The 20,988-nt window shown below is 46.2% G+C and overlaps 1 protein-coding gene across 1 annotated transcript in view; it reads right to left on the bottom strand.

Moving 5' to 3' along the window:
* The window catches only part of Polr1A (RNA polymerase I subunit RpI1), a 304,676-nt gene that overhangs the window by 227,652 nt on the left and 56,036 nt on the right, over nucleotides 1-20,988 (bottom strand). The window contains exon 8 of the mRNA XM_065452564.2: nucleotides 6,073-6,293. Within this exon, the coding sequence (XP_065308636.2) occupies nucleotides 6,073-6,293 (221 nt within the window). The remainder of the gene's footprint in view (nucleotides 1-6,072; nucleotides 6,294-20,988) is intronic.

Below are 20,988 nucleotides of genomic sequence, written 5' to 3'. Positions count from 1 at the left end.
GCCCGACAGCGGCAGAAGCTGCGCGTTACGTCAGCCTCATTAATGCAATCATCAAGACGAGAACAGCACCCCGCAATGAAAAAGGCGCCCCGTGACTTCTGCAGCGCTACCGCGCGCGTGCACGGAGAATACACAACACCAATGAGGAATCTGCCATGCAAGTGTTTGCCGAAAAGAGAGGGGCTGGCTGAAAAGCTGCCTCGCAGCTTCAGCAAGTTTGAGACCGCTGTCAACACTGCTAGGCCGCCGCGGCATCATACAAAAATAACACTTTTGTTGCGCGAAGTGAATAAATACTGTATGTTTTTTCTCCTTTCATCGCACTCTCTCTGAGTTCCGTTTTTGACAGGTAAGTGGTCGATCTCATGCTATTTCGGTTAAACAATACTACCGTTTAGTATGCACTTTTTCCGAGCTTCAGCCAACTACGGTTTAACGATGTTTCACTGTAGCTCTATGTAGGTCTATGTGCTATGCTAAAAATGTGCATAGCACAAGACTGCAACTCCACTGTAAAGGGCCCCTTAACCACCTCCAATATTTTTTTAACATTTTAATAAACACGCGCATCAAGTTCAGAATGCCGTCACGCTCAACGATGTCAAACGCTGCAGCGCTACATGCCACTGGTTTGCCACAAAATAAAGACACAATCCCGTGCTCCTCTCCGGGCCTTTCCAGCATCCCCAGCAGTCATCGTGACGTTACCATTGTGCATCTGGTAATGTCACCAGGAGAAGACGCTGTCAACTGGTAGAACAAGAACCTGCGACTTCCGGTTAGTCTGCTAGCAGGTATGCTCACTTGTGTGCACATGCAAATCAGTAACTGCGCCCCGCAACACAAATCACTCACGTTCCAACAGTCACACATAACAGTCTGATTAGATTTGTGAAGAGAGTTCGACAGTGTTTTGCAATGGCTAGATGGCATCTGTGTGCTGTGCTTGGCTGCAAGAGTGCCAACCGGAAAAACGAAACGATGCGACACCGCTGCCTCACTTTGACGCCCTGCGTAATGCCTTGCTTGAGTGCATTGGAGCCGTTTGAACGAGTTAACCTAGTAAAGTTTTAATGAACAAATATTTTGCTCACTTCTGTTACTCTTCTATGTGCATGCCGAGCTCCCAGAAAGTGTAGTGCGCCACCTTGAGGACATCAGTATTCAGACATATGCTCGAAAAATTTGGGTGCCGCGTGATGCAGTCATAATTTCCTTTAGCAATGACTTCTGTCACCTCCCTGCAGCAAACGTTCTCCTCGGCATTTGTACTTACCATGCATAGACCGCACGTGCACCTGCATTAATGATGCCATTAGCACGGAACAGCCTAACAGGCAGTGGGCAAAAACAGCAGAAGGTAACAACCCGTATCATTGCCACGATCTGGGGAAGACGACAACAGCAGCTGTTCATCTCCAGCGAAGGTGCTTCGGCACTGTGTATCACTGTACGAGTCTATTTTATTGGTGAGCTTTTCTAAAGATGCATGCAACACAGGGCCCATAGCAACATGCTTTGCAGGAGCATGGGCAGGCACGGCAGCTGCAGCGGGCAGCCGAGAAGCGCAGAGTCGCAGTAACCGAGAATGAACAGTGTTTTGAAAAGCACAATGGCGATGACGTATGTCATGTGACTATTGGAGGAGCACTCGGTGAGGAAGAGACCGACCGACAAACAGAGTAGCAAAGGAAAGAGTGAAACAAACAAGGGCCTCGTTTTGATCATCAAACACATGTAACTTAACTATTACGGCACTATTCTGAAAAATTCTCGAGGCTAAGTGTTCATTGCAGACTCGTACACAACTGCAACAGCACAGCTAAATTTTACCTCCAGGCGGTTTAGGGGCCCTTTAAAACAGAAAGCAGGCAAGGTTTCATCCAAACTGCACAGTGAACCTAGAAGTTTCTGCCTTGCATTGATGGCTAGTAACTTTATCAATAAACACTTGCATTACATTTGGGCAATACTTCAAAAACACCACGTGGTTGACGAAGTTGCCCTCTCTTTCTGGTCCATGGTGGCAGCATGTGCCTGGATTCACGTACGCATTTAAGGGGGGAGGCTACACTTGAATTACAACTTTTTTATTTGTGGACAGATCTCAACGAAATTTTGACACATTGTGAATATGCAGATTCTAAAAATATAATTAATTTTGCCATAAGATAAGTAGTTTCTGATATACTCTAAATGCATTGTATAAGCTGAGTCCTTTGTTTGGAGGAAAATTAGCTTCTAAACAGAAAACCCTAACACAGTAATTTGAGTATAAAGACTATCTAGGATGTTCAGGGAGTGCCATAAGGTATTACTCAATGTTCTAGGCTAATCTGAGCAAGAGTTAGAGCTCATCAAAGTTGTGAGAAAAAAATGCCATCTTGACATGTCAAGCATGTGACCCACTTCAAAAACTTTTTGAGAAGAGTGCTGCTTTGAAAAGGTGCATATTGCTTACTGCATACATTTATCTTTCTGGCAAAAAAAAAATTATGTTGATAGCTGAAATAGGACAGAAGCTATTTTACCTCCAAAACTGGGAGTCTGTCGGAATTGTTGTTTTGAGAAATCAAGGAAAAACATTCTGCAACATTTTTATTGAGAAAATACCATTATCATCTCAAGGAAATTCGCCAGGGGCATAATCTGGATACATCCTATCTTTTTGCCGCTTTTTGGCCAGCTTCCTTGCGCTCAAAGAGGCTTCTCGCTTCTTGCTGGAGTTAGCACTTCGAAGGTCCGGCGCTCTGGACGTTTTCCGGCGCTCGCTGCGCGCTCGCTACTTTCTTCAGTCGTGAAGGAAACGGTGCCTGCACGATCTGTGCCAACACGCGTGGCGTGGGCGGACGAAGTGTTGACGCTATACGCGCCAGTTTGCAGCTCGGAACTCGATCCGGTAGAATGTCCCGGCAGACCAGCAACCGGCAACTCCGCGAGTATGACAGGCCTAGACGCCTTCCGTCGCGCATTGCACAGCCGCTTGACACGTAGTAGCGTTGAGACGACAATCTTTTCCAGCCATCCGGGCAGCGAAATGAGCATCTTATCAAACGTCGCGAAGCAAGCGGCTGAACAAACGTAGACAGCGGCGCGATGAAACCAGAGATAAACAAACGTAGCAAGACGCAAGAGCGGTCGAGCGCGCGCCGACGAGCACCGGACCAATGGGAGCGAGGCGCGCGGGGGTGTGCGCGCTTTGGCCAATCGGCGGCACGGACGCATCCTCCAGAAATGACGCGATAGCATCGGTTTCCCTTCACCGACGCCATTTTGAACTGGTGCAAAATGCGCACAAAGAAAACAGCTTCAAAACAAGCGCAAGATGGCGGCCATCGGCCACCGCCTTCGCAAATGGTGATGGCGCGAAGTTTGAACATTTTTGACCAAATTTTGCTGATTTCGCGTTCACCCTGGCCCCTTTAAGCGCGATTTTTTATTATTTTCCGGTTAAATTTAGCTTCTAGATTTCGCGGAGGGATTCTTGAATGTATAAACGTAGCGAAAATGCACTTTTCCGAAAATCGACTTTTTTGTGATTTTTTGCCGTTTCAAGACCCGCGTCCCCCCTTAAGGCATGGTAACACTGGGTTGATACGAGACTGACAAGGCACTGACGCCAATGATTGGCCAAGTAAAGAGCACAGTGTGTCACTCGGACCATTTCATCATAACAGGCAGACAACGATGCAATCGACGGGAACAAGCTGTCGTAGCACGATGGACTTTGTTCTTAATGGCACCGACAAAATCGGTGTGCCGACCAGGACCGCTCGACCGAACCCCCTGCGATCAGCCATCGAACTGACAACCCGATAGCCGCAGCGCCTGCGCTTGTATACATATTTTATCGCATACAAAATGAGTAAAAACATGCCTTTGAAGTTCAAATGCACAAGCTTCTATCCTCTCAAGCCATGCACATCATGCACATGAAGTTTGAACCAATGTTGATCCTGCTTAGCAAAGGTTGGGTTAGGCCTGACCCAGCCGAGTTCGTGCACCCGCTACCAGTGGACCTGAACTTTAAGATAAGCAGTTAGCACGAAGGAAACTGTTTTTATAGTTCATTTGCGGCTCTATAGCAATTTGATATCAACTACTCTTCCCTGCACACAGCACATACGATAAGCGGCAAGCAGCGACACAGCACTGTGCCAACAACTGTATGCCCCTATTCCCGAAAGCTGCCGGTCGCATTCACTATGTAGATGGGTAGATCTGTACATGTTGTAATGCTGACATTTTTTAAGTCCATAGAAGCGCTGTTTACATCTGTGTCAAACGGGAAACAAAAAAGAGTGCATTCGTTACAGCAGCAGAAACTCGCTCAGTTACCAACGGTGCAAGCGATGGCGTCCCTGTTTTCACGAGAGAACTACAAGACCTATAAGCATTTATGCTGAGCACAGTTTTCTCTAACAATACTTTACGGCACATACCGTATTTACTCGCATAATGATCGCACTTATTTGCCAGAAAAATTGACGCAAAATCAGGGGTGCGATCATTACACAGGTTAAATTTCCCGCGAAAAGAAAAAAAAATATTTTCGTCCCACGTTTGCAGCGGGACGCAATTTTTTTTTTTCTTCTCGTGAGTACATTACGTGCATTGAAACAGCTTCTTCCGTATCAGTAATGAATAATATCGTTAATATCGGCAAGTTTGCGGCAATAACCTAGCCATGTCCACTTTGAGGGGACAGAAACAGATGGGCGCGCTTAGCTGCCAGTGACTTAGAAACCCATGGCCGGCATGCGGAAACTGCGGCATCTGTCTTCACTACTATCCTAATACGGCACATTTCCGCTAAGGGTGGGTGAATATCTCAGCTGTGTTAGAAGCGTCGGCGTATGAATAGGGTACACCTTTAACGTATTAGTGTAAACGTGACTATTATCGTTGCCGCTCGCGATTTGTTGCATGACCACGACTGCAGATGAGAAGAATCGAAAGGCACCTTTTTTTGTTGTTGTTGACCACAACCATTATAAAGCCTACACATAATAAAGGCAAGTATGGTTGCAGCTTTTTTTTGGTCATGGAAATGCGGAAAGTGATGAAAGTAATGAAATGAGGCATCTACTTAAGAATGTTTGGTGTGTGCATACCGCTTGGTTTGTCTTGAAGAGTCGTTCCCGTAGCATTCGACAGATGGTAAGGGCTATCAATATTAGCTAGACTTGGCACACGACATTTCGCTGCGGCAAGTTCGGGGTGCGATCATTACACGGGAAATTTAAAAAATTGAATTTTGACGACAAAATTCAGGGGTGCGAGCATTATGCGAGTAAATACGGTACATACTGCAAGTATGATGAAGTTAAAGAAAAGGGATACCAGCCTGTAATATATGTCTGGACCACAGTTGCTGTTTAAGTGGCTCAGTCGTTCATATCGACCGGTCTCAGGGTGGAACAACGCAGCTGCTCATTTGTGCAAATATGTATGTTTTGTGACGTTTTCACATTATATTTCATATCACCAATACACCGTTTACACAATATCAGAAGCTGACAACATTCTGTGGCTACAGATGTCAATGTAAACAAATCCGATGTGGAAGACTGTGTTTGAAGATGTCTTGAATATGCGAAATGTGTAATCAATGTGTAAAAGGAGCACAAAAAGTAAGGTACAAGAGCAGACATAAATGACAACAAACTCCAAGGCAGCCATGTCGGCAAACGGAACTCGACGTGCCTTTAACGCTCGCACTGTTTGCGCAAGAGTGCCCCCAGGCTTGCCTCACCCAGTAGTCTACGAGTGCTACATGGCTTCCAGGAACGACATGCTGCCCCAAAGAAGCCATTAATAATTAATCGTGGTCCACGAAATGCACAAACAATGCACACTCAACATGGGCGCAGGTACTCAAAGTAACCAACAAAAGCACCTGCACCCTTCCAGAATGTTTCCAACGGTGTGCGGCAGAGGGCAGCACAGGAAAATGAAAAAGGCGGATTGCATAGAAGTGCACAAGAGCCTTGGAGCAATATCACACAACTCTCATGTAGAACTGCCACCACCTCTGAAAGATGGCACTAAATCCAGTGCCACCACGCTTACCCGGGATAAATGTCCGGGCCATTGATGACCGCTCTTCGCAGCTCAGCTATGTTGCGATCAGTCACTGGCTCCGGGTATGACAGTTTGGTGGCAAACACCATAGGCACACCAATCTCCTCCACATCAATGTAGGGATCAGGCGAGATCACCGAGCGGGCCGCATAATTGACGCGCTTGCCCATCATGTGCTTGCGAAAGAGTCCCTCTTTCTTCTCCAGGATCTGCAAGGAAGAACAGCACTGATGTCAATACCTCTCTAATCTCATCATATATTTCTAATTTTCTATAAATTCATAGAAACGGTCCATCAGTGTAGGCCACACAAGTGGCGTGTCTCAATTCTCATCAGAGAAAGCATCAGAGATAGTCTACATAGACAGTTTCGTGGCCAAGTAATGGAACCTGTCTGGAACCATCTGAAAGATGTTACTGGAACGTGATGCTACCTTGCGTCAATAAGACGCTAAGAGAAGCATTTATCACAGCTATATTTTAACACTTTGCACTTGCGAACCTACAAAGAAACACAATGTAGCTCGCATAAACTGCGTAAGAAAATGTGATGTTTTCCTGGGGGCAGACGACTTCCCATCGACTTTTCGAGGCTTCTGCGCAGCCGCAATTTTGTATGAACAGCAAAGTAGCCTGCACTGTTTTTCACTTCACAGCTGTCTTCGCAAAGCTGTATATTTTATCGGCTTCGTCACGATTGGAACTAGAGTTAAGGTGGCCATTGTCTGCTTTACTGTCTATTAGCCATCTTACTGGAACACAGCCATACAAGAAGAGATGGCGGCATAGCTCATGGTAAGGAAACGCTCCAACCACAATATGCTCCACTTAGTTCAGCTTAGCTTTCTAGTTTCAATAAAACTCCATAAATACCAAGGTTTAAAAATATGAGAGAAGTGAGGATAGGGGTGACACGAGAAGACTCGCAATATAAGCATGAGCCCAAAGCACCTGCCTGTGCGACCGTTATCAACTTCAGATAAACACATACAACTGAATCTTGATGAAAAGAATACGGATAAAATTATTTATCAGAAATCAGAAAGTTAATCTAAAATGTTTCTCATGAATATCCGCGGGTAATGAATTCGTGAAAATGAAATTCTTACGAAAACGAAATAATTCCGTATCCCCAGCGAATGCTCATAGGATCTAATGCATTTCGTATCTCTCAACAATGAAATTTATTTATTTATTTATTTATTTATTTATTTATTTATTTATTTATTTATTTATTTACAATACTGCCAGTCTCTTCTGAGACCATAGCAGGTGGGCACTATATATACGTACGTATAGGGGGCATGCACATGACGTCATCCGCTAGGAGCGCTAGCGGCATCCGCGGAGGCTGCCATAACTGCGGTCGCAAGTTCGCGCTGCCTACGCGAGCAGGCCTGCGTCGCCAAGTGGCCCACCGGTACGCACAAACCGTCAAACGACCTTTTCAATGTGCCTTTCTGACTTGGCTATCAAGTAGTACGTGTTAGGTCAACGATGGGCCTAAGCACGTATGTGCGTGGTTTGAGTGAACCAGAAAAATCGCGTTCTGAAAACGAAATGGGCTCGTGCGACTGTGTCGACCAGCTCGAACTCAAAGATCATCAGCTTCAACGCGATGTCGGACTAATGCCTCATGTGGACGTCGCAGACATCAAGAATTACACTGCAAATGCAACGAGCTCTGCGACCCACGAGCAATCGAAACCCTACAAGTCGATGGAAGGCCACAATGATCTGGCGAGCAGCTGGGTGCAGCAGCCGCCATCAAAGTGCTCGCGTAACATGATCGCCTTCATTACGGAATTTACTCCGCATTGTCCACTTGCGTTGTCAAAGGATAGCGTTAAACTTGCTTCAATGAAAAAAAAAATAAAGACCCCTTCCCCCGAGAACTAAACACTGATTTTACACAGCCTTCGTAATTTTTATGTTACGTCAATTATTCTGGTCTTGCCAAAACAGTCTCTTTTTTTTTTTGCCCTCCCAGGTTTGTCAATCACAATCATTCGATGAAAAGCCACTCGTACCATGGCTTCTCGCAAAATAAAACGGCGAGGTGCTGGCGGCACACTGCGCCTGCAAGGCAGGCGTGGCAGAGGCATGCTCGCACATAGCTGCTGTGTTCTTTTACATTAATGTTGCAGTTAAAAAGAGAAATAACCACGTAACGAGAGGAACTCAATTTGGACAACATATTCCTATCACCGAGTTTCTTTTTTGTGTGACTGCTGCATCCGAACACAGCACAGTTCACCGCGACACCGAAGCTCAGTTGACGCATGGCCACGCCGGAGCGTAGTCTGTCCAGATACGTAAACATTGTATGTAGACCTGTTCGTAGACGTAGAACAGCACTGCACACGAGACACTGAAACGTCCTGCTTATATATCAGCGACTGGATAAAAAAACAAGGCGAACGGCGAGCCAAAAGATAGGAATCAGATGTTTGCGCTAGTAAGACCGCTGCCATTTCTTTCGATGCTCCCTGACCGTCAACATGGCGCGGCTGCCCCAGCGACACTGCCGCCGCCTCGCGGGTCAAGCTGAGTGCATGCCTCCTATACAAAGAACAGTCATCATGTTAAGGATCAAGCAATACATGTATAACATCACCTTTGCACTTTACACACAGACAATTTACACTACATAATATGTGCACCAAATACAAGTACATGATAATTTTCAAGATAGAATAAAATGGCAATTTCGGCATTCTATGCTACATACACGACTACTTACACAGGGTACAAGTACATGCTGGTTTGTATGATCTAATAGTAGCACTAGCAATTTTCACCTGCTAGGAAATTTTTTCAATTTTTAATTCAAACTGAGACAGTGACTCAGCTTTAGTGGTGAGAGGCGTTAGCATATTTCAATCACGGATGGCAACCGGAAAAAAAATATTTAAACACATCATTATTACATTTACACTCTACTATGGTATTCGTATGTTTGTGCCTGGTAGGTCGTGTTTGCGAATAAGAAATGTAATTTCAAATGTCAATTTTGAAATAATTATGCAGGATTTGATAAAGAAATTTTAAACGTGCCTGTTTTGCTCATGCTTCAAGCTTAAGAAGCCCAGAAATAGCTAGAAGGTTAGAGGGAGAGCCTTCCCATCTAAATTTGTTATGGATAAATCGAAGCGTTTAGCGATGGCATGCACCAGAAACATGTTAGGGTCACTATCAGGTTCGTTGAGCGCCGTTTCAAACAGCACGGCCACATGTCTCTACCGACATGTAATGACAATGCTTGCATACCCAGCGCCGTGCCTAATCTGCAGTTCAGTGAGGAAAATGAAGCAAAAACAAAGAAATCCACTGCCCACCAACGTAGACCTGTTTATGGCACTTGAGAGGGCGGCCGCAGTGTGGGCTGCCATGCCTCCAGCTATGATTGAGCGAGTGTCTGAGAATATACGTCCCTTGCTTCAAAAACGCTGGCTTCGGCACCACCCAGCAAGCATCACATATGGATTTGGCATCACCGTATGTAGATTTGCGTGAATGGGCCATATTCGTGGTGGACTGCATCTGGGGAAATGAGATACAATCACTTTCACGCTCGGTACCCGACACGTTGGCGTCTATGGGTGACAGCGTGCGCTGGAAGAGCGCTGTTGCGTGCGTGGAATGCTGTTGCACAGCGTCCAGTGCCAAGCTGCGCGAAATCTTGCCGAAGTGATCATATCTCCAAAAGCATTCAACTGTGAGTACCACTTTAAGGCAGTGCCACCAATGCTGACTGATGCATAGGGTGCACTTGTGCTGTTAGCAATGCGGTTCTATAGTCTCAAGCAAGGCTTGCTAAAATAGGCGAACGAAATTTTGACATTACAGTTTACTTTTGCAATGCGTTCTCTGTCTATGCTGTCTCATTTTGCAATTCTCACGAAAGTGAATTTTTTTGCACCCCCCCTCACTCTGCCCACTCACCCAGATTTCATTATTCCAAGATTCAAATGTATAGGATATTGAAAAGGTAGTGTAATGCCAGATATGGCTTCATTATAACAAGGCTAGACTGTTCAAATGTGACATGACAACATGACAAAATGTGTGCATTTAACTTTATTCACGTTTGACGCTCTTTGGCCAGAACTGGCCCTTGCTCCATAAAAACCCAATAATCATCAAATTTATTCAGGAGCATATCCACAGGTTGCACATGGCCCCTATAAGGTGATCCTATCACAGATGTTATCTCCTATTAATGCAGCTGACCCCTTCTGTAAGTATCTCTTTTGAAGATTTTGTCAATGTCTATGAGGAAATTGGTGCAGGTGTTCACAGACCTGGTGCAGACATGCAAAGCAGCTGCGCAAATGGCAATGGTGATGACGAGAAGCTGCGACAGTCACTTGACGTGTGCATCTGAATGCACCACAAGCAGGAATTGATTGCTTCTACATAGGGTTGTGCGAATATTCGAAACTTTCGAATACCGAAGTGAATAATGTCATATTCGATTCGACCTTCGAATCGAATAGGGCTATTCAATAACGTCGAACGTTTTCGAAGTTTTTCGAGGCTTAAAAATACCTGTATACGTACATATTTTGCTAGTTTGTGCCTTTCTACATCTACACTAAGTGCAGCGTTTTCATGCCACTTTGCTGACATAGCCACGACCGCTCAAAGGAAACAAGGCCGTGACCATGGCTGTGACCGAGCTATGGTGTACTGGAATAGGGTAGTGTGTCGTACGGCGGCGAAAACGTGCCTCTTCTTGCGATGACGGCCGGAGGTGCTGGAGCATTCCAATCTACTGCAGCACCACCAGTTGCTGCAGCTTGCAGTCATTGCTGGCAAGAGCGAAAATAATGGTGCAACACAGGGCCTCCTGGATTGGCAGTTATGGTGGCCGCAGAGGTCATGCATGTACGTACAGAGCTCGCTGATTGCTTGTTATGGTTTTTCCTGCCGCATTTGCACATTCTTTATGTGCATGGGAAGCACCACAGTTCTAAATAACTGTATGTGCATGTGCATTTGTTTGTTTGTTCTATTCAGTGAAACCTGGCAACCGCCTTTCTGGCTGATGCAACATGAAAGGAATCCCATGCAACCCACCAGGCACAGTGCAGATGCTCCTTCTGGGCTTCTTATCGTTGTGCGATTCAAAATACTAAAAACATATGTGTGCTTACCGAACGCAACGAGTAGACGAGTGTTTGTTTGTCTTCTGCAACTGAAATGCTGAGCAGACGATCAGGAACACTACATGATCTGCGATTGGAAACGTGCAAGCTTAGATGCCGTTTTGATATGTCTTATGACTTTGTAGTGTTTATTTTTTTGTGAATTATGTCCATTTCAATTGTTTTGAGGGTGTTTTAGCTCATAAATGTAGACAGTTTCACACAACATGTACAAATTTCGCACGCTAGGCATGCCGGTCGATCGCAGCACTCTACTGGTGGCATCATAGCAGAAGCATCCCCAGTTCTGCCATTGTTTTGCTGCGGGGACCAATGTTCGTAGACATACTTCAGTTTCACAGCTCCCTATGTGAGCCCACTGGTTGACATGGCCACAGCGGCTGTCACTGGAACAACTGGCGCTGCAGTCACGTCTTTCGTCACGTGCCACGCGTCGTCTGCTCCTGCCGCAATGTGTCGTTCGCACCAACTGGCCTGTACCACTTATCCGTCGGTAAATGTAGTTTAGACACACACTCTGAGTTATGCAACAAACCTGCCGCACTTAAGTAGCAGCGACTTTACTGTGTTGGTGTATCTGAGTTAATGTGTCTTGCAGTCGTGTTTCTCTTCACGCATGGTGCTTCGTCTACTATGATTGCTACGATGCGTCATTTGCCCCACCTAACCTATACCGCTTGCTGATTAGTGAATGTGGTTTAGCTGCCCAGTCAAATTTTTATGCCAAGGTAAATGCAAAAAACTACATTTCCCTGTGCCGACTTCAAAATGCACGTGCATTGAGGCTGTAGCTGTACGGTGCAAATGAGAAGCCAGGTGTGACAATTCAGTTTGAATGAATGAATATTTGGTGTTTAATGGCGCAAGGGCCATTAAGTATGGCCAAAGAGCGCCATGTCAGTGGTAATGAGTTTGCAGTGTAATTATGAGTTCTATGAAGTGGGTGTGACGAGGCTGTAAAGGGGCCTTAAAAAGTGGTCGCTCTAAAATGCGTAAACTCTGTATAATAAGATTATGGTGATGACGTATGACGTGTACTATGAACATTAAAGGGACCCTGAAACGCTTTTGACGATTTTCTACAAACATACCGAGTCGTTAGAGTAGGTCCTTCTGATCATTAATTGACACATCTAAGTGCTCTGCGTAAAGCGTGAAATTTATTATAAGGTTTTAAAAATGCACATCGCTGCCGATCGCAGCGCACTGCTCGGCGGAATTTTAAGCCGCCCCTACCCATATGACCGAAATAACCCATATGACGTCAGTGGGGCGAGCTATTTGATTGGCTGACCAGGGCGCGTGATCGACAATTTTTCCAACTTTATGGTAAACAAATGATCTTTGTATTAGTTGGAATGTTAGTTAATTTGTTTTTATAAAGAGAAAGTAGAAGAAAGAGAATGCACAAGAACAATTTTTCAGAACACTTAATCACTTCCGGCACACAGCAAGTGTCGTCTGCTTGTGTTACAACTCACTCCATTTTGACGAGATCTCCGCGGTCAGAGTTGGTCTCAGTCTTTTCGCAAGCACTATGATTCGACTTTGTTGCCTTGTGGACTGCAAACGTAGCGACTGGCAATATGTCAAGCTGCGACATCCGTGTCCCTCTGCAGGGCAGCGTACGAGCGAACTGGCTGCTGCGCATCGGACTGCCGCTATCCGATCGGCGCCAGGATTTGCATGTTTGTGGCCGTCACTTTACACCGGAAGATTACTAACGCACTAGCGTATCGCGAGTCCCGTATCAGGGCAAACGTAAGCGCAAAGGGACAGGGTCTGGCCGCTTGACTGTGCCGTAACGGGATGAGCCGAGATGAGCAGAAGGGCAAAGGTGAATGGTCTGCACGGTGCAGCTACCTGGTGGCATAGAGCTCAACCATACATAGTAGCAGCAACGTAACGTATTCTTTTTTGCTGCTGGTGCGTATTTTTCGCAGGAGTGTAATCATCAACACGTTGTTTTTATAAATGTTTAAAATGTTTTACACTTGGTTAGAGCAATATTAGCGCTTTGTTTGGCTGGTTAAGCACTGCGCCAACAAGTGTCTGGACCGTGCAGACCTATCAGGCCGCTCACGTACGTCTGCGCCAAAGTTCCTTCATCAGCTTGAGTTTATGCCTCCAGTCATTTGCCGATATGACCAGCTTGCCTGTGGCTAACGGAATACCAGACACGTTCGGCGCTACGACAGAATGCTCGCAACGCACGCTGCTTCGATAGCTCTCGCTTGGGGTCGACAGCCAAGCGGCTAGCAGAGAGGTTTCGCGCAGGTGGGGGCGGGCTTCAAAACAACCGGAAGTGGACGATGTGACGTCGCCTCGTGACGCAGGACCAGTGAAGGCGGAGCTTAGCCCCGCTCGCTCGGCAAACGAGTTGAGGAGGAAAAGCATGGCTGGGGAGGAGGGTAACTTCTAATCGCTTGTAGCTCCATTAATACATAACGCTTCACTTAAATTGTGGTGCGGATGTTCTACTTAAACTGTACTCTACGTGTCTACAAAATTTGTCCGAACCGTTTCAAGGGCCCTTTAAGATCCATTTAAAAAGAATGATACGATGCGTAAAAATATGTCAGGTTATAAGATATGCTAGAGCACTACTGCCTCCTTAAAGCCCTTGAAACACAAGGGCCTCGAGGCATGTGCTATGCAAAACAATTATCGCAGTGGCATCCTCTGGAGAGAGGAGGCGCTACGAATGTATGGGACTAATAACATGTAAGACCACATCTCTGAGGAAACCTAGGACTGTGTCTGTATTAAAAAGCGGCTCTGGACCGAGAAACATTGCAGGATGAAGAGGAATGTGCTGTCGGTACGCTAATGAAAAATGTCTCTTTCTCTCAGATTCGGCTTCCCGACACTCCAGGAGGACGTGGAGTACGGTCAGCCTCTCCTTGCATCTACCACAGGTTGGAGGCTCACTTCCGGTGAGTAGGAAATTATGGGTGCCAAACGTGTGTCCTATTCTGAGACGACAAAATAGGACACCTGTTCGGCGCGATATTGTAGTAGAGGGCCAGAATCCTAACTGTGGTTTTATCAGGTGGAGCTTATTATCCGTTTCCGCGTCCCACATGCGTTGCCAGTGGTCTCGCAATCTCCTTCGCAAGAAAGGTCTCAGATCTGTGACAGGCACCGCAGCGGTAGAGTTAACAGCTTGCGATGCGATTGACGTGGCCATCTCGTCCACCAGAACGTTACCCTCAATGCCTCTGTGGCCAGGCACCCAGCATATAATGATACGCTGGTTGGATATGTACGCTTTACACAAGACGGAATAGAGTTCATTAAGCACTGGATTTTTGTGCGTATAGAGTAACATCAAGGCCTTCACGACACTTAGGGAGTCTGTATAAATCGCTGCTTTAGGGAGTTTTGATTTTCCTACATGGTTCACAGCAGACAGTAATACGTAGGCCTCGGCCGTAAAGATACCTGTTTCCGGATGCAGTACATCAGATTCTGAGAAGGATGGGCCAACAGCAGAATAGGACACCCCGACATTTGACTTCGAAGCATCTGTGTAGAACTCTGCACAGGAGTGCTTGTGCTGGAGTTCTAGGAAATGCATTCGGATTTCGATCTCTGGTGCGTGTTTTGTTACTTCTAAAAAGGATACGTCACATTCTACGACCTGCCACTCCCAAGGTGGTAACAAGTTGGTTGGATGCATTATGCGAAGCTCGAGGAGTGGGACATGCATTTCATGACTAAGCTCCCTCACACGAAGCAAGAAAGGCTGTCTTGCAGATGGTCGATTATGGAAAAGTGTAGTACACGTCATATCGTTAACAGTGTTACAATTAAAACATGGATGTTGATGATCGGATTGTATTTTCAGGAAGTATGTAAGGCTGATGTAAGTTCTCTGTAGATAGAACCATTCATTTGATTCCAGGTATAAGCTTTCAATCTGGCTTGTTCTGAAAGCGCCAGTGGCTAAGCGGATACCTAGATGCCGAACAGGATCTAGCATATTTAGTGCGCTCGGGGCGGCAGAGTTATATACTAAAGCACCATAATCCAATCGAGACTGAATTAGGCTCTTGTATAGATTCATTAAACACTTTCTGTCACTACCCCATGTAGTCTGGGATAGAAGTTTCATTAAGATCATTGTTTTTAGACATCTTTCTTTCAGATATTTAATGTGTGGAATGAAAGTGAGTCTATAGTCAAGTATAATACCTAGGAATTTGTGCTCTTTGTTGATAGTTATTTGTTGTCCACACAGTTCTAAGCAAGGATCTGGGACCAGGCCTCTCTTTGCTGTAAAGAGAACACAAGAGCTTTTTTGGGGGGTTGATTTTAAACCCATTTTGGTCTGCCCACTTGGACACCTTGTTCAAGCCATGCTGTACTTGTCTCTCGCAGACTGCGAGGTTACAGGACAACCCCCCCCCCCTCCAAGTGTTGTGTTCGCTGTAAAATTCTAAAAAAATGTTGAAAAACCTCCTGAAAAGCAAACAAACACGCGGGATAGCAAAAACTACGGGTAGGGTCATAGAGCAAACATAATATTGCAACTACGTTGTAGCCCCCCTGATATCTCGTTGGTCTTGCTTTTTTGGCAGTGCCATGTTTTGGTTTCGATAGTAAGTTGAACCCCCCCCCCCCTTCAGATTTTCAAATTAAAAAAGTAGGTCAACTTACAATCATGTAAATACGATATTTACTCGAACCTAACGCAAATTTTTTTCCCATAAAACAGGTCCAAAAATTGCGTGCACGTTAGAACCGAGTACGACCCTAAATCTGCATTACCATATCGCCATCGGCATTTCAATATGCCCGCATCTTACGCGCTTCGAGCCTAGCTGCCATAGCTTCCTCCATGTGCTACAGTATATGTGCTTAGGCAATCCTTCCTTTGGCTTAGGTTAGTGCACCGTCCGCCTTCTCGTTTTCTGCGTTTGCTCTATCACCATGGAAGCGCCAACTGCAAAGACATGCTGAGTTCATCACGATTCCGCAATTAAAAGGAGAGCAATCACGTGTGCGGAGAACGACGGAAGTCGGGCCGCATCACAGGCGTTTGGAGTTGCCGAATTTTGCTTGCGGGACTGGCGCAAACAGGAGAGGCATTCTACACAGGCGGCTGCTACGTACAGTCTGCGATGGAGATCTGCAACGAAGACAAGAGTCTACGCATTTGGGCACACCGCGCTGTGTTCTCGTTGCTTAGTTCGCGTTGAAGCGAAGGCCACGCAAATGTCAATTCTCTCACTCCTGCTACCACACTTCCTCGCTCCAGCATTTTGATAAAAAGTTTGCGCGGTCATTGAGTGAGAAGTGATCACGTTTGCTTGTGTGCACGTGACACTGTGCTTGTTAATTTAGCTAGTAAGCGAATGTTTCGAAGTTTATACAGCCGATAAAACTACTATCCTTACTTTTCGAATAGCTGTCTACTAATCTGCTATCGTAAGCAATGCTTCGCCTTTTGGGCAAAACTGCTACTTTCTTTTATTTGTCGCAATTTCAATGCATCTTTGTTTTTTCAAGTGAGAGAAAGTTGTATTTCTGTATGAAAGAATGCGGTGCGTGGTACTGTAAAGGACTTTTCCTTTTTTTTAGGTCACGGCAAACAGGAGCACGTTACAATCAGGAGCTTTTTTTTTTTTGTAGCGGAAAACATGTGCGCGTTACAATCGAGGAAGCATTAAAATCGAGTAAATAAATATGGTAAGTAAAAATAAAGAGGTACCATATTTACTCGAATGTAGTATAGCCCCAACTGTAACACGAGGGTCAATTTTCCAGTAACATGAAATTAGAAAAATAAAACAGCAAATGTAACGTGACATGAACAGAAAAAGAAGTGGTACTCTTATTCAAGGAATCACAATTTGGAAACGAGTTCTTTTCACTCAGCACTGTCATCTGAGTAAGAGGCAGAGCTTTTCTAGGAATGTATTCTTGGTGGGTCACTTTCGGAGATAATTTCCCCTTCACGAAATTTCGTGCAACTCGGCACCGAACCTGTCCTTGACAAGTGTTCCTCGCACTGTGGCAAGCTCACTACCTTTGAAAAGTGCCAAGAGCGCCATCGGCCTTATACTTCAAGGGGTTTGGTGCCGAGACAAGCCATGAAAGTTATCGCCCAAGAATCAAGTAACCCTCTGTGCTATCGAGCCTGTTCAAGATTAAGCACCTCTTAAAAGACCGCAAAACTACTTCATTAAGGAGCAGTGCCAAGCCACTACGTGGTCCATGGAGCGCTTCCGACCGGCCTCACAAAGGGCCTCCTGTTGGTCCTGCCATCCATTAATCGTCGACTTATTGATGTCGAGCTGCCAAGCCACAACAGAGTTTCCCAGCTTCTAGGCCATCAAAATTGCTCCTCACTCAAAGCAAGCGTCATCCGAACCCACTGCATTGCCATAACATCACGAATGAATGAAGTCGAAGTGTGAAAGGCCATAGGGTGCTGCAGCTTCGTAACCGTGACATAAAAACACAGTGGAAATGACATCGTTTGAAAAACAAAAACAAGTTTTGACTTCGGTCAACTTCTCTATAGATTGCATCGAGACATGAACATGCAGAGTTCCAATGTAGCGCTAAAAACAGTGGGATTAGGAATACGGCGAACCCGCTTATAATGATACCGGTTTTAACAATATATTGGTTATAACAATGAGAAGCTGCTGCACCGTCGACTTTTGTATGTTTTCCATGGTGAAATAACCCGCTTACTACCATGCCCGATGCAGCATTATCAGTTATAACGATGAATCTGGTTGCTGGGTGTCCGAGCCGAAGGTAGTGAAATGCGAAATCCTTGAAAAGAAAAAAAGAAAACGAGAAATTCTAGCCGCTGCATGATGGGCCGTTGCTCCAACAGCCGCCACAAGCTCATTTTCCAGCCATCTCCACGCGGCTCTCTCCTGTCGCCCTTCTACCCCTCCAAACACGAATGGGCTGCACCCATAGCTCTACGCCACCCTACCCTCCGAAACACAAATGGACTATGCCAACTACGCCGCAAGTGGATTGCTTGCATGTTGCTCACTGGCTCTTCATTTAATGCAATTCTGCTAACAGCTTTAATTGCTCGGGTTCCTTTTTGTTGGTTGTGTCGAAGTCGTTCCTAGCCACGCGGTTTCTCAACTTCACTTGACTCGCCGTTGAAACAGAACATGGCTGATCCGCCCGCTGATCATCGGCAATGCACGTGCCAATGAAAGGAAAATGCACAGCTATAGATTTGGAAACTAAGCGCTTCTAACCAATGAGACGATCGTCGTGAACGTGCTTGCATCGGATAGAGACAGCGACAACGGCAGCGATGATACGGTAGGGCAGGCTGCCTCAACGTTGTCCTCACAGGAGGCCCGGCATGATTCAGTCCCTCTGGGGCTTCGTTTTCGCGAGGAACCTTCCACTGCACAATGTGGAGCACTTCGATGCCTTAGAGAAGGATGTCAGCAAGCTTCACGTAAAGCAAGACATAGGCTTTTCTCGTGCAAGCCAGTGAAAAGTATTTAATGAGATGCTTGTGGCGAGCTCTCCTAAACATTTCTCCTGGATTTGTCAAGCTGACAGGCTGCCACGGCAGCCTTCTCGTGATTTTTAAAAGGTCTCTTTTGGGGCCGCCAAAGTGATGCCTTGGCAGTGCTCGCATATCGCTTGCCACCCGTGACAACTCTTTGCAGTTGTTATAGCAATGCCATTCTTTAACGCCAACAGCTGTGGCTTGTTACACACGATCGGAGCACCCAGGAAACAGTTAAACGAGTGAACACAATCAGCAGCTGGGCAGAGGAAGGTGGTGGGGAGGTACACTGCCCTCCCTGCCTACCGTATTTACACGATTCTACCGTATTTACACGACCCATTTTTTCAAATTTGACAATCCAAAGTTGGGGGGTCTACTTAGAATCGAAACCGAACCGTGAACTGGTAGTAAAAGCAAGAAAATCGAGAAATCAGGGACGCTACAGCGTGGTTACAACTTTGTACCTACGTTTCCTTGGCTACGGCAGAAGCGTAGCGCAATAATTTACCATATTGCATGCATTTTGATGTCAATACAGGTGATGCCCACTTTGAAAGTTGGCGCTCCCAATCTGTGCCCATTGGCCACCGTACCTAGAGCAACAAACCTCCCGCCATCGAGTTCGGAAATGTATTGAACAATGTGATATGATCATGGCTACGTTAGCGCCATGAACTGAATCAAGGAATTCGCTGATAACTCATTTTATTATTAGAGACCAACAGAACACTCACTGAATATGAGTAACATACTCACAAGGTAAAGGAAATTGCGTGTGGCCGTTTTCGTCAGTCGCATGTAGCTTGTTTTGGTATCCCACAGTGCGGCAGTGGCCGCTTCCGGTTGATTGGATAGTCGTCATCTCGCAGCGAATGTGTTCTTGCAAATAAAGTTTCACGCTCAACCCACAGCGTATGGTTATTTCACGAGCTTGTACAGAAGCTTTTTTTTCTTCTTTAAAGAAACATTTACTGTGCGCACCGCGAGCGCAAGGCTCTTGCGGGATCATTGATCATTGATGGAAAAGTCGCCGTTTGGGGGGTATTGGTAGTTGGCGGAAGAGCTTCTCTTTGAGATACGATTTTTTCGACGACCACGTGATTGTCAGTGCTTCTGTTGTGTCGAATCGTCGTGCCTGTCATGAGTGCCCGAAAGAACTGTCAGCGCTCGTTCACTGCTGCATTCAAACGGGCTGCTATCCTCCATGCCGAGGAAACTAAAACTGCGCTGCAGGACGCAAGTTTGGAGTGAGTGAACGTGTGGTGCGGCAGTGGCGGCTTCAGCACGCGGAAATTTTTTCATGCGACTCCAAGCGCCGTGGTTTTCGCAGGCCTAAGTCCGGACGCTTTCCGGAGCTGGATACGAAGCTTGCGGCGTACGTGACGTATCTACACGATCGATCACTGCTGGTCACATGCGAAATGATCACTCAACAAGCCCATGTCTTCGCTTCGGAAGCAGGAATACTGAAGACTGAATTCAAAGCCAGCAGGGCCTGGGCCTCTAAATTTATGAAGAGGGCTGGCTTCTCCCTTCGTAGACGCACCAGCATGTGCCAGAAGTTGCCGGCCGCATACGAGGATAAGGTCCTCGCCTTCCATAGGCACTTCCTCAAACTTCGAGACTCCCGATGGTATTTGCTCGGCCAGATCGGCAATGCCGACCAGACTCCTGTATACTTCAATATGACCAGTAGCACAACCGTGAGCGTTAGGGGAGCACGCGATGTAAACCTACTGACAACGGGCAACGAAAAGCTGCGTTTTACGGTCATGTTGTCATGCTTGGCGGATGGCACCAAGCTTCGCACGTACATCGTGTTTAAGAGGAAGACGATGCCTAAAGAGGTGCTTCCCAAAGGCCTTGTGGTACAGGCGAATGCAAAGCGATTTATGACGGATGATATGGTAGTGGAATGGTGGAACCGTCTCGTGTGGCTCCTGAGGCCGGGGGCATCCCTCAACAGAGACATCCCCAACCTGTTAGTGTTGGACTCTTTCCGGGGGCCAGCTCACTGACAAGGTGAAAGCGGTGCTTCATAAGGAGCACACCAACATGCTTGTAATCCCCGGTGGCTTGACGGGGAAGCTTCAGCCTCTCGACGTGAGGGTCAACAACTCTTTTAAAGACCTGCTGCGCCACGAATACAATGACTGGATTTCCAGAGGAAACCCCGACCTCACCCAAAGCGGGCGCCTGAGGAGGGCCTCCTTGGCTACTGTG

This window comes from Dermacentor albipictus, chromosome 9 (genome assembly GCF_038994185.2).
Source record: "Dermacentor albipictus isolate Rhodes 1998 colony chromosome 9, USDA_Dalb.pri_finalv2, whole genome shotgun sequence".
Classification (NCBI taxonomy): domain Eukaryota; kingdom Metazoa; phylum Arthropoda; class Arachnida; order Ixodida; family Ixodidae; genus Dermacentor; species Dermacentor albipictus.
This window is presented reverse-complemented; position numbering and strand designations above follow the sequence as displayed.